Genomic DNA, 23,270 nt, shown 5'->3' with positions numbered 1-23,270 from the left:
ACTTCAAGAAATTATTGCTTATCCATTTATTTATTGCCAAGAGAGTTTGTAATGGAATCTATGGCTGCAGCACCATTTGGTTCAGCACAGATGTTCAGTTGTGTGTCATCTGCATAACTATTGAAACATGCATTATGTTCTCTAATGACGTCACGAAGTGGCAGCATGTAAAGTGAGAACAGTAATGCAGCGGTTCCCAGCCCTTTTTGTGCCACGGACCGGTTTCACATATTTTGACAGACAAGCATAGAAAAAAATAAAAACAAATTATTGAAATTCAACTCTCCATTACGCTAAATATAGTTGTTGTAATTAGTGGGAGCCCTATGCTTGTTTCTCTTCAACGAGAAGGCTTCATTGCCTCATTTGCGAGCCTGTCGGCACATATTACGCAGAGCGGGCTTGGTGCATGAGAATCACCTGAAGCGGTAAACCCGTATTTTAAGTAGGACTGCTGATATTGTCTCACAAATGCAGCTTTCTTTTTCTTGGAAGTTGTAGGCTCTTCTTTTTCTGTCTCATCATTTGGCCTTTTCCCCTTTCCAAAGAAGCACTCCAAAGACATGTGTTTTTTACTCATTTTTGCTACCTTGTGGTTTTACTTTTTTACTACCGTGTCACGTGACTGAGAAGAGCAGTTTGACATGCATACAGAGGCACAGGCAGATGCACCTGAGTGTCAAAGTAAAGCTTCTTTCAGACTCTGATGATGAATAAAATATTTTTTGTTCAGTCTCTCTGTGCGGCCCGGTACCAAATGGCCCATGGACCGGTACCAGTCCACAGCCCTGTGGTTGGGGACTGCTGCAGTAATGAAACGAGGTAGCTGCCTTGTGCAACTCCAAAACAGATGTTGTGTATCATGTTTAACACGTGATCTCCAAGACTAAGTTAAACTTCCTCCCTTTGATGTTTGTTTGAAACCAGTTTAACTCAGTCAGAAAGACCAACCAACTGTTCAAGACGATTGATTAAGATATCATGATCAATTGTATCGAATGCTTCACAGACAAGAACTGAGACCTTATTTTCATCAGAGTTTAGTCTGAGGTCACTGATTATTTTAGTCAGAGCAGTTTCGGTGCTGAGGTTTGTCATGCTTTTAAAAGAATCTCAGGTGTATGCTAGCTAGCCTAGCTAGCTTGCCTTGTATTACTGTAACTAACCCTAACCCAACAGGGGTGTATAGAGCCCAAAAGACCATTTGATCCAGCCTGCGAGGCAACTCATTAATACAAAAAAGCAATTACTTTTTTTTTTTTTAGCAACCGAGAAAATAACATTAAATAGTAGACTATTTAGTTTTTCCAAACATGTTTCCTTGAATACAACACGGACATGATGGTTGATAATCAAGCAGGGGTTCCGCCAAGGGGGGTCATGGCCACCCTTATACATTTGCTGCCCCCCAAGAGAGCAAAAATGTCTGGGGGCACCACTGAGTTTTGTGGTCAGTGAGATGAAACCTCATTCAGAAGGAGAATATTTGAAGGGGTGCTTTGTTGCTGCAGCAGAATTGCTAGCACCAGATAAAGTAAAATTCTTCCAGAGTGTCTGTTTGCCTCAAATGATTCACAGAGATGAGGGAAAACCTGCTGTGGAAACTCAGTGATAGAAAGTGTCTGTGTGATTTGGCCTTCATGGTGGACATTACCAAGAACCTCTCAGAGCTGAATCTCGAGCTTCAGGAGCTTCTCAGCTTCTGCTTTGAAATGTGAAATCATTTGGAGATAAATTAAAGATGTAGCAACTACAAGTAGAAAGAGGTAACACTGTGCATTTTCCTGCTCTGCAAGAACAAAAGCCTGCTCTGACATCTGAATATGCTGCTGAGCAAACTCCGTCAGGTTGGTGAGAGGGTTCAGGACATGAAAAGGAAGCAAAAAGAACTGAACATGTTACGCTGTTTAATGTGGAACCAGCTGATGTGCCTGACAACCAACAACATCATTGAGATGCAAAGTTATGACCCACTACTGAGAGAGGCTCTTTTCAAAATTGACTCACATAAAGACTCAGTTCATCTCACAAATGACTACCTAGACCTGGAAAACCAGCTGCGAATAGCATCATGATGATCATCATCACTACCATCCAGCTTTTGACTATTCAGTCATTACAGAGGTTAAGCCCCAAGAGACAGACTGATCTGGCCCACAAAATAACCATAAATACAAAAAAGCAATTACATTTCTTCAGCAACATAGAATACAACATAAAATAGTAGACTAACATGTTAATCCGAATGATCCCTGAACAGGTACACAGTTGATATCATGCAGGGGTGATGCCAAGCGGGGCTCAGCTCTGCTTGAGACTGACTGACCTAAACCTGAAAAACCAACTGCAAGTAGCATCATCATCACTACCATCTGACATCAGTCCCATCAGCCATCACAGAGATTAGTGTGATGTATGTGTTCAATAATTTAGCATGGCCCTCTTTTGGCGTTTTGACATTTTACTGTAACATTTGATTATGTTCATACACATCTGATTTTATTTGACTTCATTTATTTTTCTATTTTACTCAATTCTAAACACAAACACACATCACTGTATTTGAGAACGTGTTGTCATAAACGTACTTAGAGCATGCAACAGGCAATTTTCAAATTTGAGCTTCATCATTGAAATATTAAAGGCAGAGTACTGATTTGATTTAGCATCCTTCAGCTGCAGTTTGATACTGCATTAAAAGCCCCAAAAAGCGTGTGTGTGTGTGTGTGTGTGTGTGTGTGTGTGTGTGTGTGTGTGTGTGTGTGTGTGTGTCCGTGCCCATGTATTACTCATGCTGTGGGGACATAAATCTGTTTACACAGTCACATTGTCGGGACAAAATACAGGTCCCCATAATGTAAGTCATTATATTTTACGGTGAAGACTGGGGTTAGGTTTAGGTTAAGGTTAGGTAAGGAAATTAATGTAAGTCTATTTAAGTCATGAAGTGATGAAAACCTAACACGTGTGTGTATGTTTGAGTGGGTGTGTACGCATGAGAGTGTGTGTGTGTGTGTGTGTGTGTGTGTGAGAGAGAGAGAGAGAGACTGTAGGTGTGTAGAGGATTTCTGTCCTTCCTGACAGTTTGATGAAACAGTTATATTGAGGTCTGCTCACAGACAATAGCCTTTTTCTGTCTTTGTTCCTCATCAAAGCACTGACAGAGTCTGAAATGTGACATATACCTGTTAGATCCTTTGGCCTCTCCATGGTCTCCAACCTCACCATCAGATAATCTGATAGCATATGAGCACATATAAATGGCTGGTTTCAGAGTAAAATATAGTAAATGCATTGTATTTGGTATGTGCTGTGTAATTTGCTAGTTGAATGTGTGTGTGTGTGTGTGTGTGTGTGTGTGTGTGTGTGTGTGTGTGTGTGTGTGTGTGTGTGTGTGTGTGTGTGTGTGTGTGTGTGTGTGTGTGTGTCAGAGAGTCTCTGCTGGTCTATCAGTGTTTATGAGGCAGGGTGTTGCATTTGGATGTAAATGATGGTGGGGAGACGTTAAGGGCACTAAAGAATGGGTGTTGTTTGTGACTTTTATTTCCTTCTTATTGTCTTTTAGATGTTTGATTGCTCCTGGGCTCATGAAAGTGGGGAATCCTTGTAAAAGTTTAATGATGCCTCCTCACCTGTTCTATCCTGTCCTCCAATTCCTGCTCAGCCTTACTAAAGTTTAAATCAGAGAGCTAGAGTGCTCACACTGTGCCCACTGCGGACCTTTCAGATTTATTCATCTCACAGTTGATCAGTTCGGACTCTTTTTGATGTTCAAGTCCAGAACAGTCAGTAGAGTTAAAGGCCACTTTTTTTTTAGAACTTCAGTCCTTCAAAATGATGTGCTGTAGCTGCAAACACCCCCTCCCACCATATCTGCATCATGGTTTTCATTGAATTATGTTACTACATTAAGTTGTATCAGTGCATCAAAGCAGGTATTTCATCATATTAAACATATTGTTAAAGGTCATAAAATATATATAAAATATATATAAAATTAATCTAAATTCATCATAAAGATGTAAATACATAAACGTGTATATTTATACCTGGATCACACCAAATCACACTCATACAGGTCGCCAGGTTACCTATAAGTTAGTTAGTTATGTGTTTGTAAAGTTATAGCACTCATTGACCAACCACTATACCTCATGTACTCATTTCCTTTGCATTTTGTTAGAAACAGTACAAACATCAGTGAGGGACATCGTCACATCTTGGACTGGATTGCATGCTTTAATGCCTTTGTTGTGGCTGTGAAATTCAGTCATTTATTAAAGCAGGCTTTAGTGCAACAAACACAAGTTTACATGCACCAGGTTACACAAGTAATCTGAGAGCGCATTTACATGCACTTCAGAGACCTGGTGAGTGTATACTGTAATGAAGTTTATATCTTTATGAAGATGCTGCTCCCTGACTTTTTCTTCTTTTTTTTTCGACTGTGTGTGTGTTGAATAAATGATGAAACAGTGAGATGAGGACAAACAGAAAGAGAGTGGAGCACTTTCTCATAACAGGAATGTGGTTGAATTTAACAAATTAGTCAGATAGTCATTCAGCAGTGGAAACAAACTTATTTAGACATCTACTTTGCTTTGTATATGTTTCAGTTCTAGTTGGACTTTGGATTGACTCATTTTAAATACAAGCATCACCTCATAAAACAATCTCTCCTTTCACCCACCTGCTCTACTATTACTTGACCTGTCCATAGTATACTGTTATGGACATGCATATTTACCCTTATAAAATCAGGTTTCTCTAATCTCTGATCCCCATTATGGAAACCAGGTCTGTTGTTTACATGACATTAGGAAATCAGCTTTCTGTGGAACGCTGACTGTAAGCCGGTTACTTAAGTGCTTGTAAGTGTAGCATTGTCACATTCCCAGGAATAACACTAGGCTTCTGTACAGCAAGGTACCATCACAAGAAGTGGTGAGAAGAAAAGCCACTGAGAACCTGATGCTGTTCCTGATCGAGCTGCAGTGCTGTTAGTAAAGCAATCTGAAAGACTCACAAAAGTAACAGAATCAAAAATGTTGTTGCTTTTCAAGGCTGTTCATCACCCATGATTGATGCTGGTGCTGGTGTCGCTGGTGTGCTGTTGGTGCCTGAGTACTGAGTATCATATATGGTAAAATACATGAAGTCTGAGTGCTAAGACATTCACAGTAAAGAGTGATGATGCTGCAACAAATGATGAATGCAGTTGTTGTAAAGAGTGTGCTACTGACAGAGTTAAACTAATTCAAGTTGCAAGCCTCCACTGTGACTTCACACTGAGTATTCATTTTTACTGGCTACCACTGCACCACTCTTATGCATGTGCGCATGTGTATTATTGCTGCCTCCTGCATGACCTCTTTGTTAAGTCATTAGTGTCACCCTCACCTTGGCCTTAAGTTGTAACTCCTCTGGTATCCCAAGCATTCCCCGAACATTACTGGGAATAGCTGTTATTGGAAGTACAGGCTAACTCAGAAGAATAGACTGCCTGCCTCCTGCCTGCTTCCAGAGTCCCTGACAGAATTCAGAGCTGTGCTGAACTTTTGAACTTGGCGAAGTATGTTTGAGCGCAATAGGCAGCGAGGAAAATCTGCACACTGTAATCCCTGTGGACTTTGACCGCAGTGAAACAGAGAGGATTTCCCCATGTGAGACCAAGAGAACTGCTCTTGTTCTACTGAGCTCTCTCAGGACAATGTGCTGTAAATGCCTGCTCTGTACACGCTGACATGTAAACCATGTCAGCACCATTAAAATACTTGGACTAGATCAAGATTATGTTCTCACACAAAGGTTTTCCTAAGATAGTACTAAGATACAGTAATAAGATAACATATTAGTACTGAGAATAGTAACAAGTCTACAACTACTAACCAGTAATATTCAGCATACCCTCACACATGTACTTTTTCAGAGAAAAAAAAATGTTCTCAGTTCTTGGTCGGAATTTCACTAATGATGCTGGAAGAAGCCACCCTGGTTAATTCACATCAACCACAATTGTTCATACAAAGACAATCTGTACAAATGAGCCATTTGCCAACATAATGAGACATATGAGTACCAATGCACTGTTAAACAAGACTATGGGCTTGTTTAACCCATAGTCATGGGTTAAACAAGCCCATGACTATTTTTGTTCTGCTGGCGGGGCACAGGGTGCGCATCCTGTGCAGTGGTATTTTCGTGTACTGCAGTCGGGCACGCAGCGCACTTGGTATTTTGGTAAACCAAGGCACACAGAGGTACGCCAGGATGGAGATTGCGGTGCAGTAGGGGGAGGTGTTGGCATAATCAGCCGGCAGATTTGGATTTTTGGTCCATTTTGGTCCACGCCGGTGGCGTAAAAGTGTGCTGAAAGCTCGCCACCCCAGACCTGGTCAACTCTGTGCACCAGCAGCGCACCGCTGGGCAAGTGGATTTTCATGAACCGGCAGAGTCATGCACCCACGTCACCAACACCTCACAGTCAGGTTTCCACAGTGTCTGGCATTTCACTGCGATCAATAATTAGCAACAGCCACGATTCAATGCAACTATCTGTGTCAGCACATACAGTCAGACCTACATTTATATATTTTGATCCGTATCTCATCTGAACACATCGCAAGCGTGTTCAGCAGGCGTAATGGTCACTCACCCTGACCGAGTGTACACAGGTGAAACAGGGATGCGAACTAATCGGTTAACATCGCTGTGCCAACCAGAAACAGCCGTGACATCCTACAGAGCATATATACTGCATCTATCTCAGAGCACTCGAGAGACAGAGAGAGACAGACACATGAAAAAAACGTAAGTGATGATCGTTTTCATTCCAAATACAAATGTTATCATTGTAATGCTTAACGTTATCTACAAAGATGGAGTACATCATTGCTTTGAGGAGGATGAGGAGGAGGCCGAGGATTTACCATCTAAGGACCTCATATTTAGACATGAGTGACGTCAGTCTCCTCCTGGGAGAAGTTTGGGCATCGGACACCTTCCTGTGCAGGCTCAGTCATCCTCGAAACTTGCCATGCGCCTCGCCAGTGGCGTTTGTAGAGGTGAGGCGAGGAGCTGCTGTGATTGGTGAAGATTTGACTCGGCTGTGTCAAACCCACTCCACGCCTTCTCCCCTCCCTCTTTCTGAGTTGCGCCGCTGGGTGGGACTGAGATGAGAAGGGGACACGCCGACACCGACACGCCCCATCGGCGAAGCAGACCTGACTTTGCGGCGCACCTGCACCGTGCTGGCAGCGGAGTCGAAAATAGAGCCCCAAGTGTGCAAAGTGAAATGCTGACATATCACATAAAGGTTTCATACTGCAGTCTGGACATCAGTCATTTAAAGACAAGAAGAGAGTCCTCCTCCTCTTCCTCCTGTGCATTTGTTAAGATATTGTGATTTGGACCAAAATAGCATGCAGGATGTCAGTATCCTTGGCCTAGTTTCGGCTGGGTGGGTGGATGGGGACTATAACAAGTGCATTAGAAGTTGGTTCATTCTTTGACTGGGAACATGAGCAAACTGCTGTGGCATAGCAACATCTTTCTGCTTCCCTTTTGGATTCCACTATCGAAACTGCTTGGAACAGTTGATTCATGTGTAGCTGTAATTTTTTAGCCTCCTGTTCATACCTCTGCAGTTTCTCAACAAACAACAAAGCAAAACTTCAACCTGATGCCTTTACTGAATGTGAGTTTCAGACACTGTAAAGACAATTTTTGCCTTACGGATGAAACCAGGACACTTGTGATGAACAGATTGTATGTATATATGTGCACACGTGACTTCACACTTTGTGCATGTGACTTTGAGTCTGAAAGGTGAACCACTGACAACTGAGACACTTGCATGCATGAATGTGTGTGAATTTGAAAGTGACTCTATCCAAACACAAGTATTACTTTCACAGTCTCTTAACGGCTCTGTTGTTTGACAGGGAGTAAATGAGACGTGACCTCCAGACTCCAGACTTGGACACTTACTGTAAGTTAGAAGTGGCTCAGCTGCTGTGAGTCACCTGTTTAGAGAGGATCTTAGCAACTACGATGAGAAAAACAAATCAGCAGGGATCAGCAATCTTAGACCATGTACTGTATTGTATGGCCTGAGCTTCATCTGATGAGCAATGCTGATCTTTTGTTCTTGGCCAGCACTAGATGTTATTTCATGTGGGGACATCTCACATTACTTGGTGTCATTTTCATCTTGACATTGTCCAGAATGACAGATTCAATCACTGGACTGCTTGCACAGGAACGGCCTAGTGTGTTTGCTAATGGTTGACCCTGAACAAATGAGGAGAACTGAGTGATATTTTAATGGGAATGTGACAGCACTGGGGTGGAGACCCTGCCGATGCCTGCTGCTGACATCCTAGTGAAAAAAGGATGAAACTAGTAGCATGTCAAGATTTCAGCGGCTGAATGACATGACGAGCACGCTGCACTCCACATGTCCACTGCATGCAAATTCATCACGTCTGTTGCTGTTGCAAATACATTTGCGATATTGTCCACATGTTTTACAGCATATTAATGCACATTTTCAGCTCATTTATGACCAAAATGGCAATAGATACTTTTTGGCTGTACCTTACTTATTCTATTTACTATAAGCACCACACTGTCTAATCCTTTGGAAAAACCATAACATTCCCTCTCCTACTTCACAGACGTCAGAGGAGAAATGACAGAAGTGAGTTTAGCTGTACAGGAGGACAAAAAGGCATCCGAATCTGCTTTATTGGCTTGTATGTGTACACTATTAATTTGATTGGTGTGTGTGTGTGTGTGTGTGTGTGTGTGTGTGTGTGTGTGTGTGTGTGTGTGTGTGTGCACATACACTGTGTTTATACAAGTCAGCTGTTTCTGTAAATTGTAAACAATACAAATAATACAAAGAAATAATGTAAATGTTGAGCAGATATACATTAAGTGGGTGGTTATGTACAGCAAGTATTCAATTCAATTCAATTCAATTCAATTTTATTTTATTTGTATAGTGCCAAATCACAACAGAAGTTGTCTCAGGACACTTTCCATATAGAGCTGGTACAGACCAAGCTCTTTTATCTACAAAGAAACCAACAATTCAAGTATGCATCGTCTATAGGCCTATACAGTATATACAGTGTATATCATTTATATTTGACAGTGATAGATGATATGTACATGTTTAAAAACAAGTGAAACCCAGCTGCCATGCAGCCAGTGAACACACTGGCTGGAATGGCAGCATATCGTCAGCATCCAGTGGACATTGGGTTCGTCGATCACTAGTTTATGGTATGTCTTGTGTCCATGGTTCAGGGTTCTCAGTCAAACAGCTAGATCTAAACTGCACCAAATGTTCAGCATTGTACAAAGCAATCCACAGGTGTATCTGGTTTGCATTGACCTCTCAGAGGCCTCCCAGCCTGTCCACAGCATAATGTACAGTGTTGGAGTGTAATGGCAACTCTCGGATGAAGCAAAAGTTAGGCACACATCATTGAATGTGGCTGAGGAGATGTCATGCAGATTGGTTCAGAGGCCATGCTATGCCCTTAAGAAGGTGGCTATGATGCTGAAATGCCAGACTGTTCTGACAACGTGTTTGATACAGATGTCTTCTGTGTTACAGGTTTGGGAGAAAGAGGAAGCTTTTGAGAGACAACAGCTAATATGACTTGAAATGATGTGACTTAGACTGTGATTAATTCTGTTGTCTCTTCTGCTTCCCTTTGACCTTTTTGCCAGCATTTTTTGCCAACAATCTTCACTGCAGTAACAACATTTAAGGCTTTTATTTTGGAAAAAGGATGAACTGGGTGGATACCACCTGACAATGATTATTGCATTCAAGTATAATCTGACCTGCAGTACTGTAAAATTTTAGCCCCCCCCCCCAAAAAAAATTTGTGTAGAACAGTTACATGATGGGCTGCAGCCATTTGTAAAAGTTGCTCTTTAACATTTAAGGCATTTCACCACAACAGTAGTCGGTAAATCTGGACCAGAGCAGTTGTGTGATAAAGAAGTGTTGATGTAATAAGCACCTCTTTCCCAGGGTGCTGAACTCTATCTGACCTGCTGAACTTGTCAACAGTCTCTCAAATTATGAATAATCACAGTGAGCTACCAACAGCCATGGTAATGACGCTATTAGCATCTCTTATTGGGCACTCATAAGACTCCACAGCAGGGGCTGAGGAGCAAGCAGACGCCGTGCAAACACAGTTTGAGGAATTAACGCTCCCATTGACTTACATTGACTTCTCCAGTACAGACACCATAAGCCAATTGACTCTCAATGACCTTGGTAATCAGACCAAATAGCTGCCCATTGAACTTAAAGTGCACCCTCACTGTGCCTAATTAAGCATACATGATAGCATTAAGACGAGTGACTTTCATCTGATAAGATTATAACCTTCTGCTGACCATTTGTTTGATGTAAACAGACATTTTTAGGGCGGTGATCAGCTTGCATACAGTTCCATGTAAATTTGAAATATGAAAGAACAAATGCTGGAAAACATTCTGTTGGCAAGTGGCCATGGTGTAAGTGGATTGATTCCCTCCACATTTGGATGTTCAATGATCATAATGGATTTCAATCATGCTTTCCACTGGATAGGACTCTCTGCATTGCAGTTGTGTTTACCTTGTTTCATTCTCTGTGATAGAGAGCAGTGATTAGACTTAGCACAGACTTAGACTGCTTCTTTATTGATCCCAGTTTGGGAAATTATTTTGTTGCAGTAGCAGTTAAACATACAGACAGAACACAGAATGTATACAAGAATTGTTTAAAAAAGTAACAAAAATATAAACAGGAATAATAATAAAAAGTAACTAGTAAAACTAAATATATAGTTATGTAATGTGTATTATAATGTATAATATACAATATATAATATTATAATCATATAATAAGAAATACAACAAGTATTTACAGCAACAATTGTGCAGTTTCAGATGATAAATCAAATGTACATTGTAGACCGTTTGTGCAATATTGCAGTAGTGCTGATAATATGTAAAATGTTGTGACTTTGGTGGATTAACTGTTTAAGTTGCTATTGTACAGTATGATGGCTCGTGGCAGGAATGATTTTCTGAAGCAGTCCTTGTGACAGCGGAGCTGGAGCAGTCTGTTGGAGAAGGAGCTCCGCTGTCTGTCCACGAGGGGTTATCCATGATGGATAACAGTCTGTCCAGTGTCCTCCTCACCATCACCTCCTCAAAAGTGTCTAGTTTGCAAGTGATTGCAGTGAGCAGAAACTTTGCAGTGGTGACGGCTTTGCTACAAAGGATGATTGAATCTCTCCTCAACTATCCTCATGATAACTTCACTCTCGACGATCTCTACCATTATAAAAAGCACTAGAAAACAATAGCAGTAGTATTTCTGTCACTGTCATAGTGCAGATAAGTAGTTACATTTTTGAGGAGGTGCACTCAGCTGCAGGATAGCTTCAGCAGCTATGCATGTGCGTAAACTCTGAAGCTATGAATGAGTCTATAAGAAAACATTCCCTTCATGGTGCATTCACAAAAAATACAAAGCACAGGATTTAGAAAACATGAGAGTTGACTGTAGGAAAGCACTGCAGTTAAAAGACAAAAGAACATTAGAAAATAAAATAGAGATGTACAAGGAGAGAAGTAAACACACACTAACCTCAGGAACATGTCCAGACCTCAAGAACATATTGAGTTACTTTACTTTAAAAATGGTCCCAAAAAGTCTGTGTTCTTGAGGAAATAGCTCCATCACCAAACTATTTCAATTTCAAAACAACAACCGCTCACCACCATTTTTTTTCCCTTTTTCTCCATTTGTCTCCACAGTGTGCGAGCACATTCCCTGGCATTCAGTCTTTGTACTTAGCTCGTACCACTGTTATGAATACAGAGAGATAAAATAAATGTGATTTCACTTTGGATAAAATTGTACACAGGCATATTGTCCTAAAGGTTAGGCATTTCTAGTAGATTCTGTAGTAAAAGAGATAGAGGAAGAGATGCATAATGGTTTAGAAAAATCAATCCATACATCGATCTCATTTGCACCAAGACACCTATATACTGTAGTTTACGAAACACAATGCACTGTTCCAGGGATATTTCAAACCTTGAAACTAAATACAGACAAAACTTTGGAAAGCAGGCCAGATTTTGGTCTCCTTTTCCCTCTTCTTTCATTTCTGTGGTTGTCTCTGCTTCCTCCTGCCTCTACCCCTCACCTCGCTCATGTACTGTTCATGGCAACAAAGTGGTTTGGTGTATAAAAGTTCTGCCTTCAATAACACTACTTCACTAGCTATTACAATGATTTACTTTGGACCATGTTCACGCCTGAGGATCTAATTGAAAGCAAGCTAGTTTCAATACTCTTTCAACACTGTGTTGTAAATTCAGTACAATGGTCACAAATTTAGATGAAAATGGCCTTGGCCATGCAAAGTTTTGTCTCCACTGGGTGATGGTGAACAATGGAGGGAAGCAGACGCTCTTTAGAATGAGCAGAGGAGGCAAAGTTCAGAAAAGTTCATTCACATCGTTCGAGGGCTGGACCAGTGGGGATAGGATGGCCAGACATAAAGGTGTCAGCTACAATTTACTATTACAATTTGGCCATTAAGCTGAAACTCTTATCAACAGTGACTTACAATTAGTACAACAGTTCAGCATTTGTGGATCCAATAATCGCAAGTAGCACAGTAATAAACAAGCGCCAGGGACAACAGCACAATGCTAAGAAGTCGACGAGGAGTGGAGGGAGGCCGGGTGTAAATCAGAAGGGCACCAAAAAGAGAAACAACTTGTGAAAGAGGCCAAAGCACATCTGCCAGTAAAGCTGCCACTAGCCCGCAGAAACACTGGCTCTCAATTACCAAACTAAGTGAAGACTTTAAGAAAGTGTTTCAGATATTTGAAGTCATAATATTTCATGTGGCTGATTAGACTGACAACACTTTACAACAACATTTAACATTCACTATCAATCCATGCATTTACATGCACAAGTAACCAGGTTGCTCAGAGAAGCCAGGTTACACAGCTAATCAAAGAACCCGTTTCTATGCACTGTAGTGACCTGGTTACTGTGAATCTGCATATACATGCAACGCCTCAGGAACCAGTCTTCTCTCCTACCACTGACCTTATCTTGGAACACAGCATTCTGATTTTAACTGTATTGGTTGGTCAGTTCTGACTTTTTGCTCTTTTCTTGTGTGTGTGTGTGTGTGTGTCTTTACAATGCAAATCTTGGATCACAGTAACCAGGTTTCTTTTTTGAATGAGATTTAAGAAATCAGCTTGCTTGAGAGAGACTGTACCTCCATTATTTAGTGCTGCATTCTCTCAGGCAGACAGTACACAACACCTCCTGGATAGGACGAGAAAAACAAACCTACAATCCAATGGAATGTGAAGATGGCATGAAACATACACGACAATATGTTGCTATGGTGACGTTTACAAAGAAAGGAAAAATAAATAAAATTCTATTATTTTGTGTCTCTTATTTTATGTAATTATTATTAGTTTTCTCTTAATATTTTACTGCAAGCCTAAAATTAATGTTACATTCCCTCCAAAACGTGCGGTTATTCATTCATTTCCAACATGAAAAGTGATTCATTGTAATATCTCAGTATTCGGATCATATAACTCCAGGTGTTGTTGCGCAAAAATTATATATACCTCATGATCACTATGGAACATGTTTTCTCCTTATGTGAGGGAGATTTGAAACATCTGGCTGTAAATTCTTGCAGAGGATGACAGAATGTGAAAATATTTGATCTTTTGACGGCAATGCTGTCAGCTGTTACTGTTGCCATGTTCTCTGCTGGCCTCAGCTAATTTTGCCAGCATATTCTCTCAATGATTTCTGGTTTGCCAGTTTGTCTGCTGTCTACCTCAACTGTTGTGAATGCAGCATAAGAACTTGTATACACAGTGAATGCTTTTCAGTTGATTGTTCCAATAATATGGCTATCTGCTGCATAATAAAGGTAAAGATAATATGGTACGGTTGGTTTTGCCTTTCAGGGTGGTATCAAATGCAGCACAGCCTTAGTACATGGTGCGTGTTCTACCAAGTGTGTCACCTGGGAACCCCGCACATGGTGGCACGGTGGACAGTGGTAACACTCACAGCTGGAGGGTCCCAGGTTCGATTCTCGCCTGGGGCGCTGTGGGTGCTGGGGGGGCGTGTCCTCCACCATGCCTTCGGTGCCTACTGCCCTTTGTCTCGCGGCCTTTCTGTGTGGAGTTTGCATGTTCTCTTGTGTTCACCTGGGGTATCCTCCACAGAAAACCCTACTAAAAACATGCAGTGACAAAAAGGAACTGGGTCCCCGGGCGATTAATAAAGCATGTCTTATCTTATCTTATCTTATCTTATCTTATCTTATCTTATCTTATCTTATCTTATCTTATCTTTATATGTAGCCTAATACCAGCACCCATTGCTACTTCAACTTCACCTGCTGAGATACTTTCAGCAGTTAAGGTGTCCCTTCTTAAAGACGAAAATGCGTTGAGAGTACATTCATCTGATATTTGAAAGAAATGTTAAGAATTGGTTTAAAAAACAAACAAACAAACAAAAAAACAGCTGTCTGAGCTTAAGCCTACATGCTTATGCTTTCTCATTGCTTTTCAGAGTTGGATCCAGAAAAATCTATGAGACTGAAAAAGGTTGCTGTTTAATTTTTATACTATATTTAACATTTGGACTGAAGTGTATGAAGAGTGTAACACGGGTCTGTTTGTGTACTTATAGGTTGTGAATGGTGGGAACCCTGTATGAGCAGGTGGCTCATTGGCTGATATGTGTGTGGATGCAAATGATTGATTGTGTCTTATATTTTTATACCATTTTAGTTTTGTTTTCCATCATGCTTACACTACTTAAATGTCCTTTGTAATGTGTTTTATGATGACCCTGCTGAGGGTGATGAAAGCTGAAATGTGTTGGTTTGACATTAAAGTTGTTAATACAAGTCACTTGAGTTTTGACGTTTCTGCAGTTTCTCCCAGCATTCCATAGCTCCCTCCATGTATGGCACCTTGCTGAAATGATGTTTGAATAGAATTTGAATGCGAAATGTTTGAATGATGCCAGGCAAGTGTACATTTAATATTTAATGAATCTCTAATGAACAATTCAAACTTAGGTTAGGTCCCAAATCTCTTCAGACAAGGGGGAGTGACACTATTAGCATTCAGCTAGTATTAGCCCTTTAGTAGTTGATATTTTTACAGCTGGTTTTCATCACATATTTATGAAATCTTACAGTCTCTTTGCAAGTAAATTAAGCCACCCATGGTGGTCAAGGTCCATTTATTGAATGAGCAAACACTAGCAAACTTGTTAACTCATTTGTTAGCTACATCCATACTAAGCCAGCTGAATGTGAAAATGCTATTTAATGCTACATGTTTTCAGTTCATCTCAGTGGACAGAAAATGGCTAAATCTTTTGTTGCTCCTCTTTAGTTTAGCAAAGCAAACAGGGAAACTGCTGTTGAGCAGCCACTGTCAAGAGTTCCTGGCAGTAGGTGGCCGGCAGTTTGTTGGACCAATAGAGGAGCAGCTCAGCCGTACCAAACAGAGTCCTGCCCATGGAACATTTGTCCATTGACTGTAAAGACCAAGCTCAGAAACACTGAGAGGCACAAAATCAAAGAAAAACTAAGAAATGCAGAGAAAAATTGAGAATTGCAAGCTAGAAATAAGAATAAAAAACAAAGAATACACCATGAAATAGTCATGTTAAAGAGTTTCAGTTATTGTTGGATAGTTTGTGGTCCCACATTTCTTTGTTTTTATTAATGGCCGAAATGAATCCAGTGCACTTTGTATGACTTTGTTTGTTTCTAGCATACTCTTTTCATCTGATCATCAGCTGATCTCTGGAGCAGCTGCAGTCTTTTTAAACACATCTACACTTTTGAACTGCTGTTCACTGACCACCTCAACATAAACACCTTCAACAGTCATCCATTAACTGTTTGTTACTCTAAATGTGAGGAAAGAATCTTATCTCTGACCCCGCAGTAGTCATGTTTCCAAGCTATTGGCCTACTTCCACTGTTCCACTGGAGGTCAATACTGGTTCAGAGGCCTGAAACTGAACTGATCAGTATGAACTCTATTTCACCCTGTCTGCTCATCTGCCAGGGTCATCAGCCCTCTGCTTTGCTTTCCCTCCTTCTACGGATTCTGCTATTTTCCCTTTCTCCTCACAACTTATTGATTCTATAAGGATAATGGAATGTCTCTCTCCCACTCTCTCTCTCCCTCTCTCCGTGTTAGGACCACCCACTGTCTATGTGTACAGAGTAAATACATTAACTGTCATCAGCAAACTTTAGATGGTGTTTCCAAATAAACCACAGAGAGTTGCTCTTTATCTCGTCATTTCCAGTGTGATTTAAGGTGAACATGAGCACAGCAGTAAACCTATTTATTCACACTTTAGCAGCATACATACAGCCTGTTTTTCCTTCAACTTTGTTTTGTCAGGTTCTCTGAAAATAAGAATATTCTTGATGCAAGAAGACCAGTACATCAAGTTTTAAATCAGTATTATATAAAAGAGACTTATTTGTTTTCATTGTGAGAGTGAGATGGTAAGATTGTATCAATATTTTATGTGTTAAGCATAAAAGCACATGAACAGTGAGCAGGGGAACAGTTAGCCTGACTGTCCAAAGTGAAAAAATACTTAAAAAAAAACATCACACCAAGAGTTCCAAAGCTTACTAATCAGCATACTGCATCCTGTTTCTTTATCCATACAAAGAAAAAGAAATGCATGTGCAGCCAACACAGTCACTGCACCTTTATGGAAACCAATACCAAAACTTGTACTCACTGACCACGTGACAACCTGCACTATAGTCAGAACAGGAGTGCTGGGTGAGAAGATAAACAGGTTTATGAAGAAATGGTTCCAGCTTGTCATGTTTTTAAGAGTATTCCACCTGTTTGGCATTGCACCCATATGACCCACCCATATGAATTGATACAGCTGAACCAGAGATATTGTCTATTTGACTTACTGGTAAAACCTGACCAGTAACACAACGCAACCACCAACAGTTGGCATGTTATAAATGAGGCCTCCAGTCACTCGCCACAAGCTGAGATGAGGAGCAGGCTGTCGAGGTCTGATTCACTCACTTCTTTCCAATTCCACTCCACACGTTAATCAGTGTGCTTCACAGTCGTTAGTAAAGGTTTTTTTTTTTAACTTTGGACAGAGCCATGCTAGCTGTTTCCCCATGGCTCTAGTCTTTATGCTAAGCTAGGCTAACCTGACCACAGCTCTGCGCTTAACACGCTTTTGATTTATCTCAATCCTTTCAATAGACTTAGAAAAAGGGCAAATTGGTGGATTTCTCAAAATGTTGACACATTATTTCAACACATTACAATTTAACCCTTTAACTTAAATGAAATGACGGAAACCAAGATTCTCCACAAAACAGATTTATTAAATAAAAAGCCCATACATTATAACATAAGTCACTTAAATAAGTTGGGGTAAGATACAAAAGTTATATAAACAACCTCTACATTACATATGTACATAATCCTATAGATACACCTCTGAGCTGATTAAAGTGTTCCACATCTGTGTACAGTGCCTTTCGTTTAGTGTATTCATAGCTTTAAAAAAATATATACAAATCAAATGTATTAACAACACAATATAGAATGTAAAATTCGTTCTTAAATCATCTACAATATGTACAATTTATGTCATGCATCAAAATCAACATTGACACAAGGTCCAAAAGCTCAGAATTACAAACAGGTTTTCATCTCATGTGTAAATGTGGCCTTTGATCTGTTTCCTAAGAGCATGAATGCTTCCAAAAACTCTCTAAGTACCTTGATTACACTGTAGCTCCCCTGTGGATTGGGAGGTAAAACACAGATGATTTAAGACTTTTGGGAAACCTCACATTCTGCTCTACATTGCTGTAGGAAACAACCCTTTATCATCTTGGTTTAATTTTGTACATAGCTGGTAAACTTGGTTGGCAGATTGTCCACAGGATAGACAGTAGGTCCTGTTTTCATAGTGGGTGGACCATTTAAAAGAGTCCAGTGGCAATTTGTGACCACTTCAACAAGGAAGATCTTCAACAGGACCTTAGCAAACTCCTTCCCCACACACATCCTGGAGCCCCCTCCAAACGGGATGTACTGGAACCTGGAGGAGTCGGTGGAGGGTTTGGTCATGAAGCGCTCCGGCTGGAAGTCTTCCTTGTTGGGAAAGATCTCTGCCACATCATGGGTGTCACAGATGCTGTAGATAACGTTCCAGCCTTTGGGAATTTGGTAACCCTGAAGCGGTTAGTGGAAATGATTAGTTAGCAGACAGGTTGATGGAAGATTTAAGTTGTATCTCTGCAATCTCCCATTTACACATTTATGTTGTTTGTGGAGATATTTGTTAACTTACATTGAGTTCAAAGGTCTTGAGGGCCACTCGGAAGCCTCCCGGAACAGGAGGGTTGATCCTCAGAGTCTCTTTAATGACACAGCCTGTGTATTTCAACTGTTCCAAGGACTCAATGTTTAGACTCTGGAGGTCCATCCCCTGCTCCTCCTGAATGGCACAAGAAGCGAGGCAGAGGAAGATATTTACCAAAGTTGAATTGTAGTGGGTGAGGAATGGAACTGTACTAGTTTCAGAATGATGATTTTGTTTTACAGTAAAAATTTCAGTGGTTGAATCAAAGCATAATGGTTGATGCTACAAACTGAAAACTATCAACATCACTTGGTTACTGTAGGTTAGCTCATTAGCCTTACTAGCCTTCCAATATATGGCATATCTTGCACTCATTAGTTTCAGAGAGAAAGCTTTAATGTGGATGACTACCTCTGTGGCAAGTATAGGTTACACATACCCCACTGTGTAATTTAATAAAGTAACTATATAACAGACCATTGAACAAATTTGATCTGCTAAGGAAGACCATAGAACTCAAGCTGTACAGTGTAAATTACCTTGCCCAGCAGTTCCTGCCTCAGTCTATCCACAACTTCAGGGTTCAGGCCCAGGAACATGACCAGAGAGGTGGCTGTGCTGGCTGTGGTTTCATGGCCCCCAAACAGCAGCTCTGTGGCAGACTCCTTAATGGCCTGGAAGCAAAAATGTGTACACAGAATCAGTTTAGGCTCTAACCAAAACCATGGCTTACAGGAAGAATAGAGGATGCCTGAGATGTCTTGTTTGTTGTTTCATAGATGGAGTTTGACTCAGTAGTTGTAATGTGATTGTGTCACTACCTGCATGCTGATAGGTTCCCCGTTCTTCTTGCTGCTGTCTATGAGCTGCTGCAGAGCGTCTCTGTGTTTGGACTCCTTGTCTGACTCCTGAACCTTCTTCTTGATGTTCTCCTCTATCTTGGAGTGGATGAAGTTCCTCGCCTTCAGTCCCTGGAGGGCAAGAAAATGGAGGAGGTGGATTGTAGGGAGAAGGAAATAAAAACATGAGACAGTGTAAGAAGATGAATGAGACTGACGTGCTTCACTGGGTATAGACATGGATACACATTAATTCATCAACCATTTCACTTTGTGGCTTGCCTCATGTGGTGTCCCAGTTCTGACATACCAGAGTTTTTGAATGTTTTAGTTGACTTTAGACTTTAGACTTTAGTCAACTTTAGTTTAGTTGATTAAGCTGCTGCTTAATTTTAAAATTTGATACATGTTAAAAGTTTGAAAGAGTGAGCGTAGCTACATGATGATGAAGTGCCTCTCTTACCCTGTACAGGCCGCTGAAAGGCACATCAATGGGCAAAGAGAACAGATTCTTGATCATTTCCTCAAAAGCTTCCACAAGCTGCTCCTCGTCGGTTTTGATCTGCTCCGGCTCGAAGCCCAGGAGGATCCTCATGGCTATGCGGAACATCAGTCGCTTCATTTCCAGATAAACCAGCACGCAGGAGTCTTTGGCGAGCCACTCCTTCACTGCAGCCCTCACCTCCTCCTGGATGACAGGGATGTAGAGCTCTAGAGCCTCTCTGGAGAAGGCCCGCATGATGGCCTGGAGGACAGGAGGGAGGTTGGATACATGAAAACATGTATATCTTCATGTACATATCTTCCACCCAAACATTATAATAATAAAAAAAAAGACTTAAAAGTTACTTTTGGCACTTTCTGGTCTCCCACTGGGGACAAAGTAGATCTTATGTTGTCTTAGTGCAGTACAAAAATCTAGTATCTGTCTGTAATTCAGCCCATAAGGGTGATTTTTCTTAAAGTAAGTTAAGCGATCTGCCAGTGCTTTAAGAATATTTCGACCTGGTTCAAGTGTAAATCTACCAATACAATCCAAAAAAAACCCGGTTGAATTTTTCTCGATTAGAACACTCATTTTGAGAAAACTCTTTAACAAGTAGATTTCTATTGAAGACAGGTTGAGATAATTGGAACTGCACTGGCAGATTTTTTTTACTTTGGGGATCCACTGATCATATAATACTATGGATATTTATTTGCTCAGTATGATTAATTATCAGACACAGTATTGAATAGACTATGTATTATTTAAAGAATTGAAACAGTCAATGTTATTTGTTGTGCTCCATATGAAAAATAAAGCAAAATAAAAAAGATATTTGCTGCTCATTTTACTGATAAATATGGGAGCAAATCAAAATGTACGATAAAAAGACTATAATCTGAGACATCTTTTTGTACTTGGAAAGGACAATGTCTCAATAACGGAGGTTATGATAAAAAGTTACTGACAGTTTCAGACTAAACTGAGCAAATGAAGTAGATTCTAGCCACTATGATACGTTTCACATTCCACGAAAGTAAAGCAAGCAGGGTTTCAGATGAAGGAACTAACCTTCTTCTTGGTCTTGTGCTGGGCTCCGTGCATGTTGGACAGTGTGTCCGAGCCCAGGATGGTGCGCACAGAAGCGGGCCACTGCACGGACACGAGCCTGTGCTCCCCCAGCAGGATGTGCCTGACGTTGTCCGCGCCGGTCACACGCACCGTGGGGTTCCCGAAGAGGTGAGTGCGGTAGATGTAGCCATACTTCTGCCGCTTCATCCGCAGAAACTTTCTCCTCTGCAAACATGAGCACGCATATAAACCGGTGAGTGACGAAGACACACTGATGCAGATCAGAAGCTCACACACATGGCGACATGCAGCCCACTACATTTAAAATACGCACACAAAGCTGAACTGATCAATAAACACTAGGTTTAAAATTAATCAATACTACTGCGATGGCAAAGTCGCAGATTGGCTAAAAGTATTTAAGATTAAATTCAGTATGTAGTCTAGATTTAGAATTGAAAATCGAAATTGCTTATTTATTCCAGTTTCACACGATCTTTAACCCTGTAGACTATGTGCCATTAGCGCCTCATGGAAGCGCACGGAGTTTACAGCAATACTGTTTGTTTACCAAGGTGAGAACCCCTTGCCATGACAAAAGTTCAAATCACATTTCCTCATGCCTGAAGCATCCTTATCCATGTGAGGATCGAGAAGTGTTTCCGTGTGAAAGGACATGTCAGCAGCGCGGCTGCGGCGGTTACCTGGAGGATGAGCTGCAGCGTCTCTCCGATGAAAGGTAAGCCCATGGATCCGGGGGGCAGCGGGCTGGCGCAGCTTGGATCTCTGCCTCGGATCAAATAAACCTCCCACAGCTTCACCGCCACCAAAAACAGTAAGAAAGGAAGCACGATGGTGCACAGGAAAGTGGCCAGCAGTGTGCTCAGGGCCATGATGCAGCGGCTTCAGTGACAAGCGGCGTCTTGTAAGAGGTGGAGCGGCTCAGGTGAAGCTCTGTCAGCGACAGAGGCTCCAGGCTGCCCATCCTGCGCTTTTATAGGCTGCCAGGACTGCGGGCAGCCCGTTACCTTCTCCTCCCTCAGATAAATTAGTTCACTCAAAGTTCATCTTTAATTGTGGGTGTCGCTCGGCCCCGCCTCCGGCCTGTACTGGCTGACTTGCCTCACCATTTGTTGCAAGGGCCGCATCTTTAATCCCTACCTCCTGTTGCACGCAGACAATCCGCGGCGGATTTCACTGAGAAAAGGTGATGATTCCCTCCGAGACAATGGAAGCGCAGCCTAAGCCGCCTTTGTTGGCACGAAAGCGGCTAGTTTACACACTCATTACCTCGGCTTAAGCCCCGCTTGTAGGATCAGTGATCATACCTGCAGGGCGGCCTGCATTCAAGAGCAAAACGCTTTTAAGCAGCACATTTTCAGATGCTTCAGAAAATGGAAAGAGGCTCCGGGTTGAAGAATGTCTTAATCCCTCGCCCCGTGGGTCTCACTGGTGCCATTCAAAGTCCAACCGGTTTTTAGTTTAGTTCTAGTTATAGGCTGCGCACTCTTTAAGGTTAGATTGGGATGATGTGTCAGTAGAACCACTGACCGAGAGAAGAGCCTGTGATTAACAGGTCGCTGCCCTCTGCCTGACTCCGCTTTCTATCAGTCTGCTTTCAGAAACGTCTTTCTAATCTACAGCAAGACTTTAACCTGCCCTGTGTGTGTGTGTGTGTGTGTGTGTGTGTGTGTGTGTGTGTGTGTGTGTGTGTGTGTGTGTTATAAAAATGATATCTCTCAGTGGGTTCAAACTTGGGTCAGCAGAGACAGGCGGAGGGAGCCCACACGCACATACACACATGCACACGCACATGCACGGAAGGTTATCCCCGGGCTACGCCGCATGAAAAGTAAACACGGAGCAGAGAAGGCGCTCATCAGCCCAGTCACCACATCCTCACCCTGAATCTGGACTCTGTTTTTTACGACCTGCCATAACGTTAGGGCGTGTGTGTGTGTGTGTGTGTGTGTGTGTGTGTGTGTGTGTGTGTGTGTGTGTGTGTGTGTGTGTGTGTGTGTGTGCGTGTGTTTATGTGTGTGTGGCAGGGGCAACCGGTCGGTGACAGTGAGGCTGCTGTTTTTACAACAACACATTACATGGATGGATCTGTCTCTTCTGGCTGACTATGTGCGTTTTTTGATCAGGGTGCCCCGAGGTTCATCCTGGTGGGAAGGCAGGGCAACTGTCACTATTCCAGTCACACAAAACCCGACACATATAATCTGATGTCCCATCTTGGCTTGCATGTAAACTTCCATGACTTTTGCGCTGACTTTCTGCGGGTTAGCAGCAGGGCTGAGGCTGCAGCGCTGAGGATACTGCTGTCTGTATTTCTTCTGGACCTGTGGAGTTTACGTTCTAAATTTTGGACTCA

The 23,270-nt window shown here is 41.6% G+C and overlaps 1 protein-coding gene across 1 annotated transcript; it reads right to left on the bottom strand.

Moving 5' to 3' along the window:
• Window positions 1-17,488: 17,488 nt before the first annotated feature.
• cyp26a1 (cytochrome P450, family 26, subfamily A, polypeptide 1) lies at window positions 17,489-21,965 on the bottom strand. The gene is made up of 7 exons (XM_070990444.1): window positions 21,598-21,965; window positions 20,894-21,118; window positions 19,799-20,080; window positions 19,318-19,467; window positions 19,036-19,170; window positions 18,485-18,631; window positions 17,489-18,366 (listed from the first exon to the last, which is right to left on the bottom strand). The coding sequence occupies exons 1-7, from the start codon at window positions 21,784-21,786 to the stop codon at window positions 18,028-18,030; spliced, it is 1,467 nt and encodes a 488-aa protein (XP_070846545.1). The 5' UTR covers window positions 21,787-21,965; the 3' UTR covers window positions 17,489-18,027.
• Between the last annotated feature and the right edge of the window lie 1,305 nt (window positions 21,966-23,270).

Source organism: Chaetodon trifascialis, chromosome 21 (genome assembly GCF_039877785.1).
Source record: "Chaetodon trifascialis isolate fChaTrf1 chromosome 21, fChaTrf1.hap1, whole genome shotgun sequence".
Lineage (NCBI taxonomy): Eukaryota > Metazoa > Chordata > Actinopteri > Chaetodontiformes > Chaetodontidae > Chaetodon > Chaetodon trifascialis.
The sequence above is the reverse complement of the archived record's forward strand: the minus strand, read 5'-3'. Positions and strand labels throughout refer to the sequence as shown.

Bases quoted from the DNA above. Each gene is read 5' to 3' on its own strand.
- cyp26a1 (XM_070990444.1), bottom strand. From the start codon at position 21,786: ATGGCCCTGAGCACACTGCTGGCCACTTTCCTGTGCACCATCGTGCTT. The intron at 20,081-20,893 runs GTTAGTTCCTTC...CCTGTCCTCCAG, and splicing joins AGCACAAGACCAAGAAGAAG to GCCATCATGCGGGCCTTCTC. The intron at 19,171-19,317 runs GTAGTGACACAA...TTTTGCTTCCAG, and splicing joins GGGAACCTATCAGCATGCAG to GCCATTAAGGAGTCTGCCAC.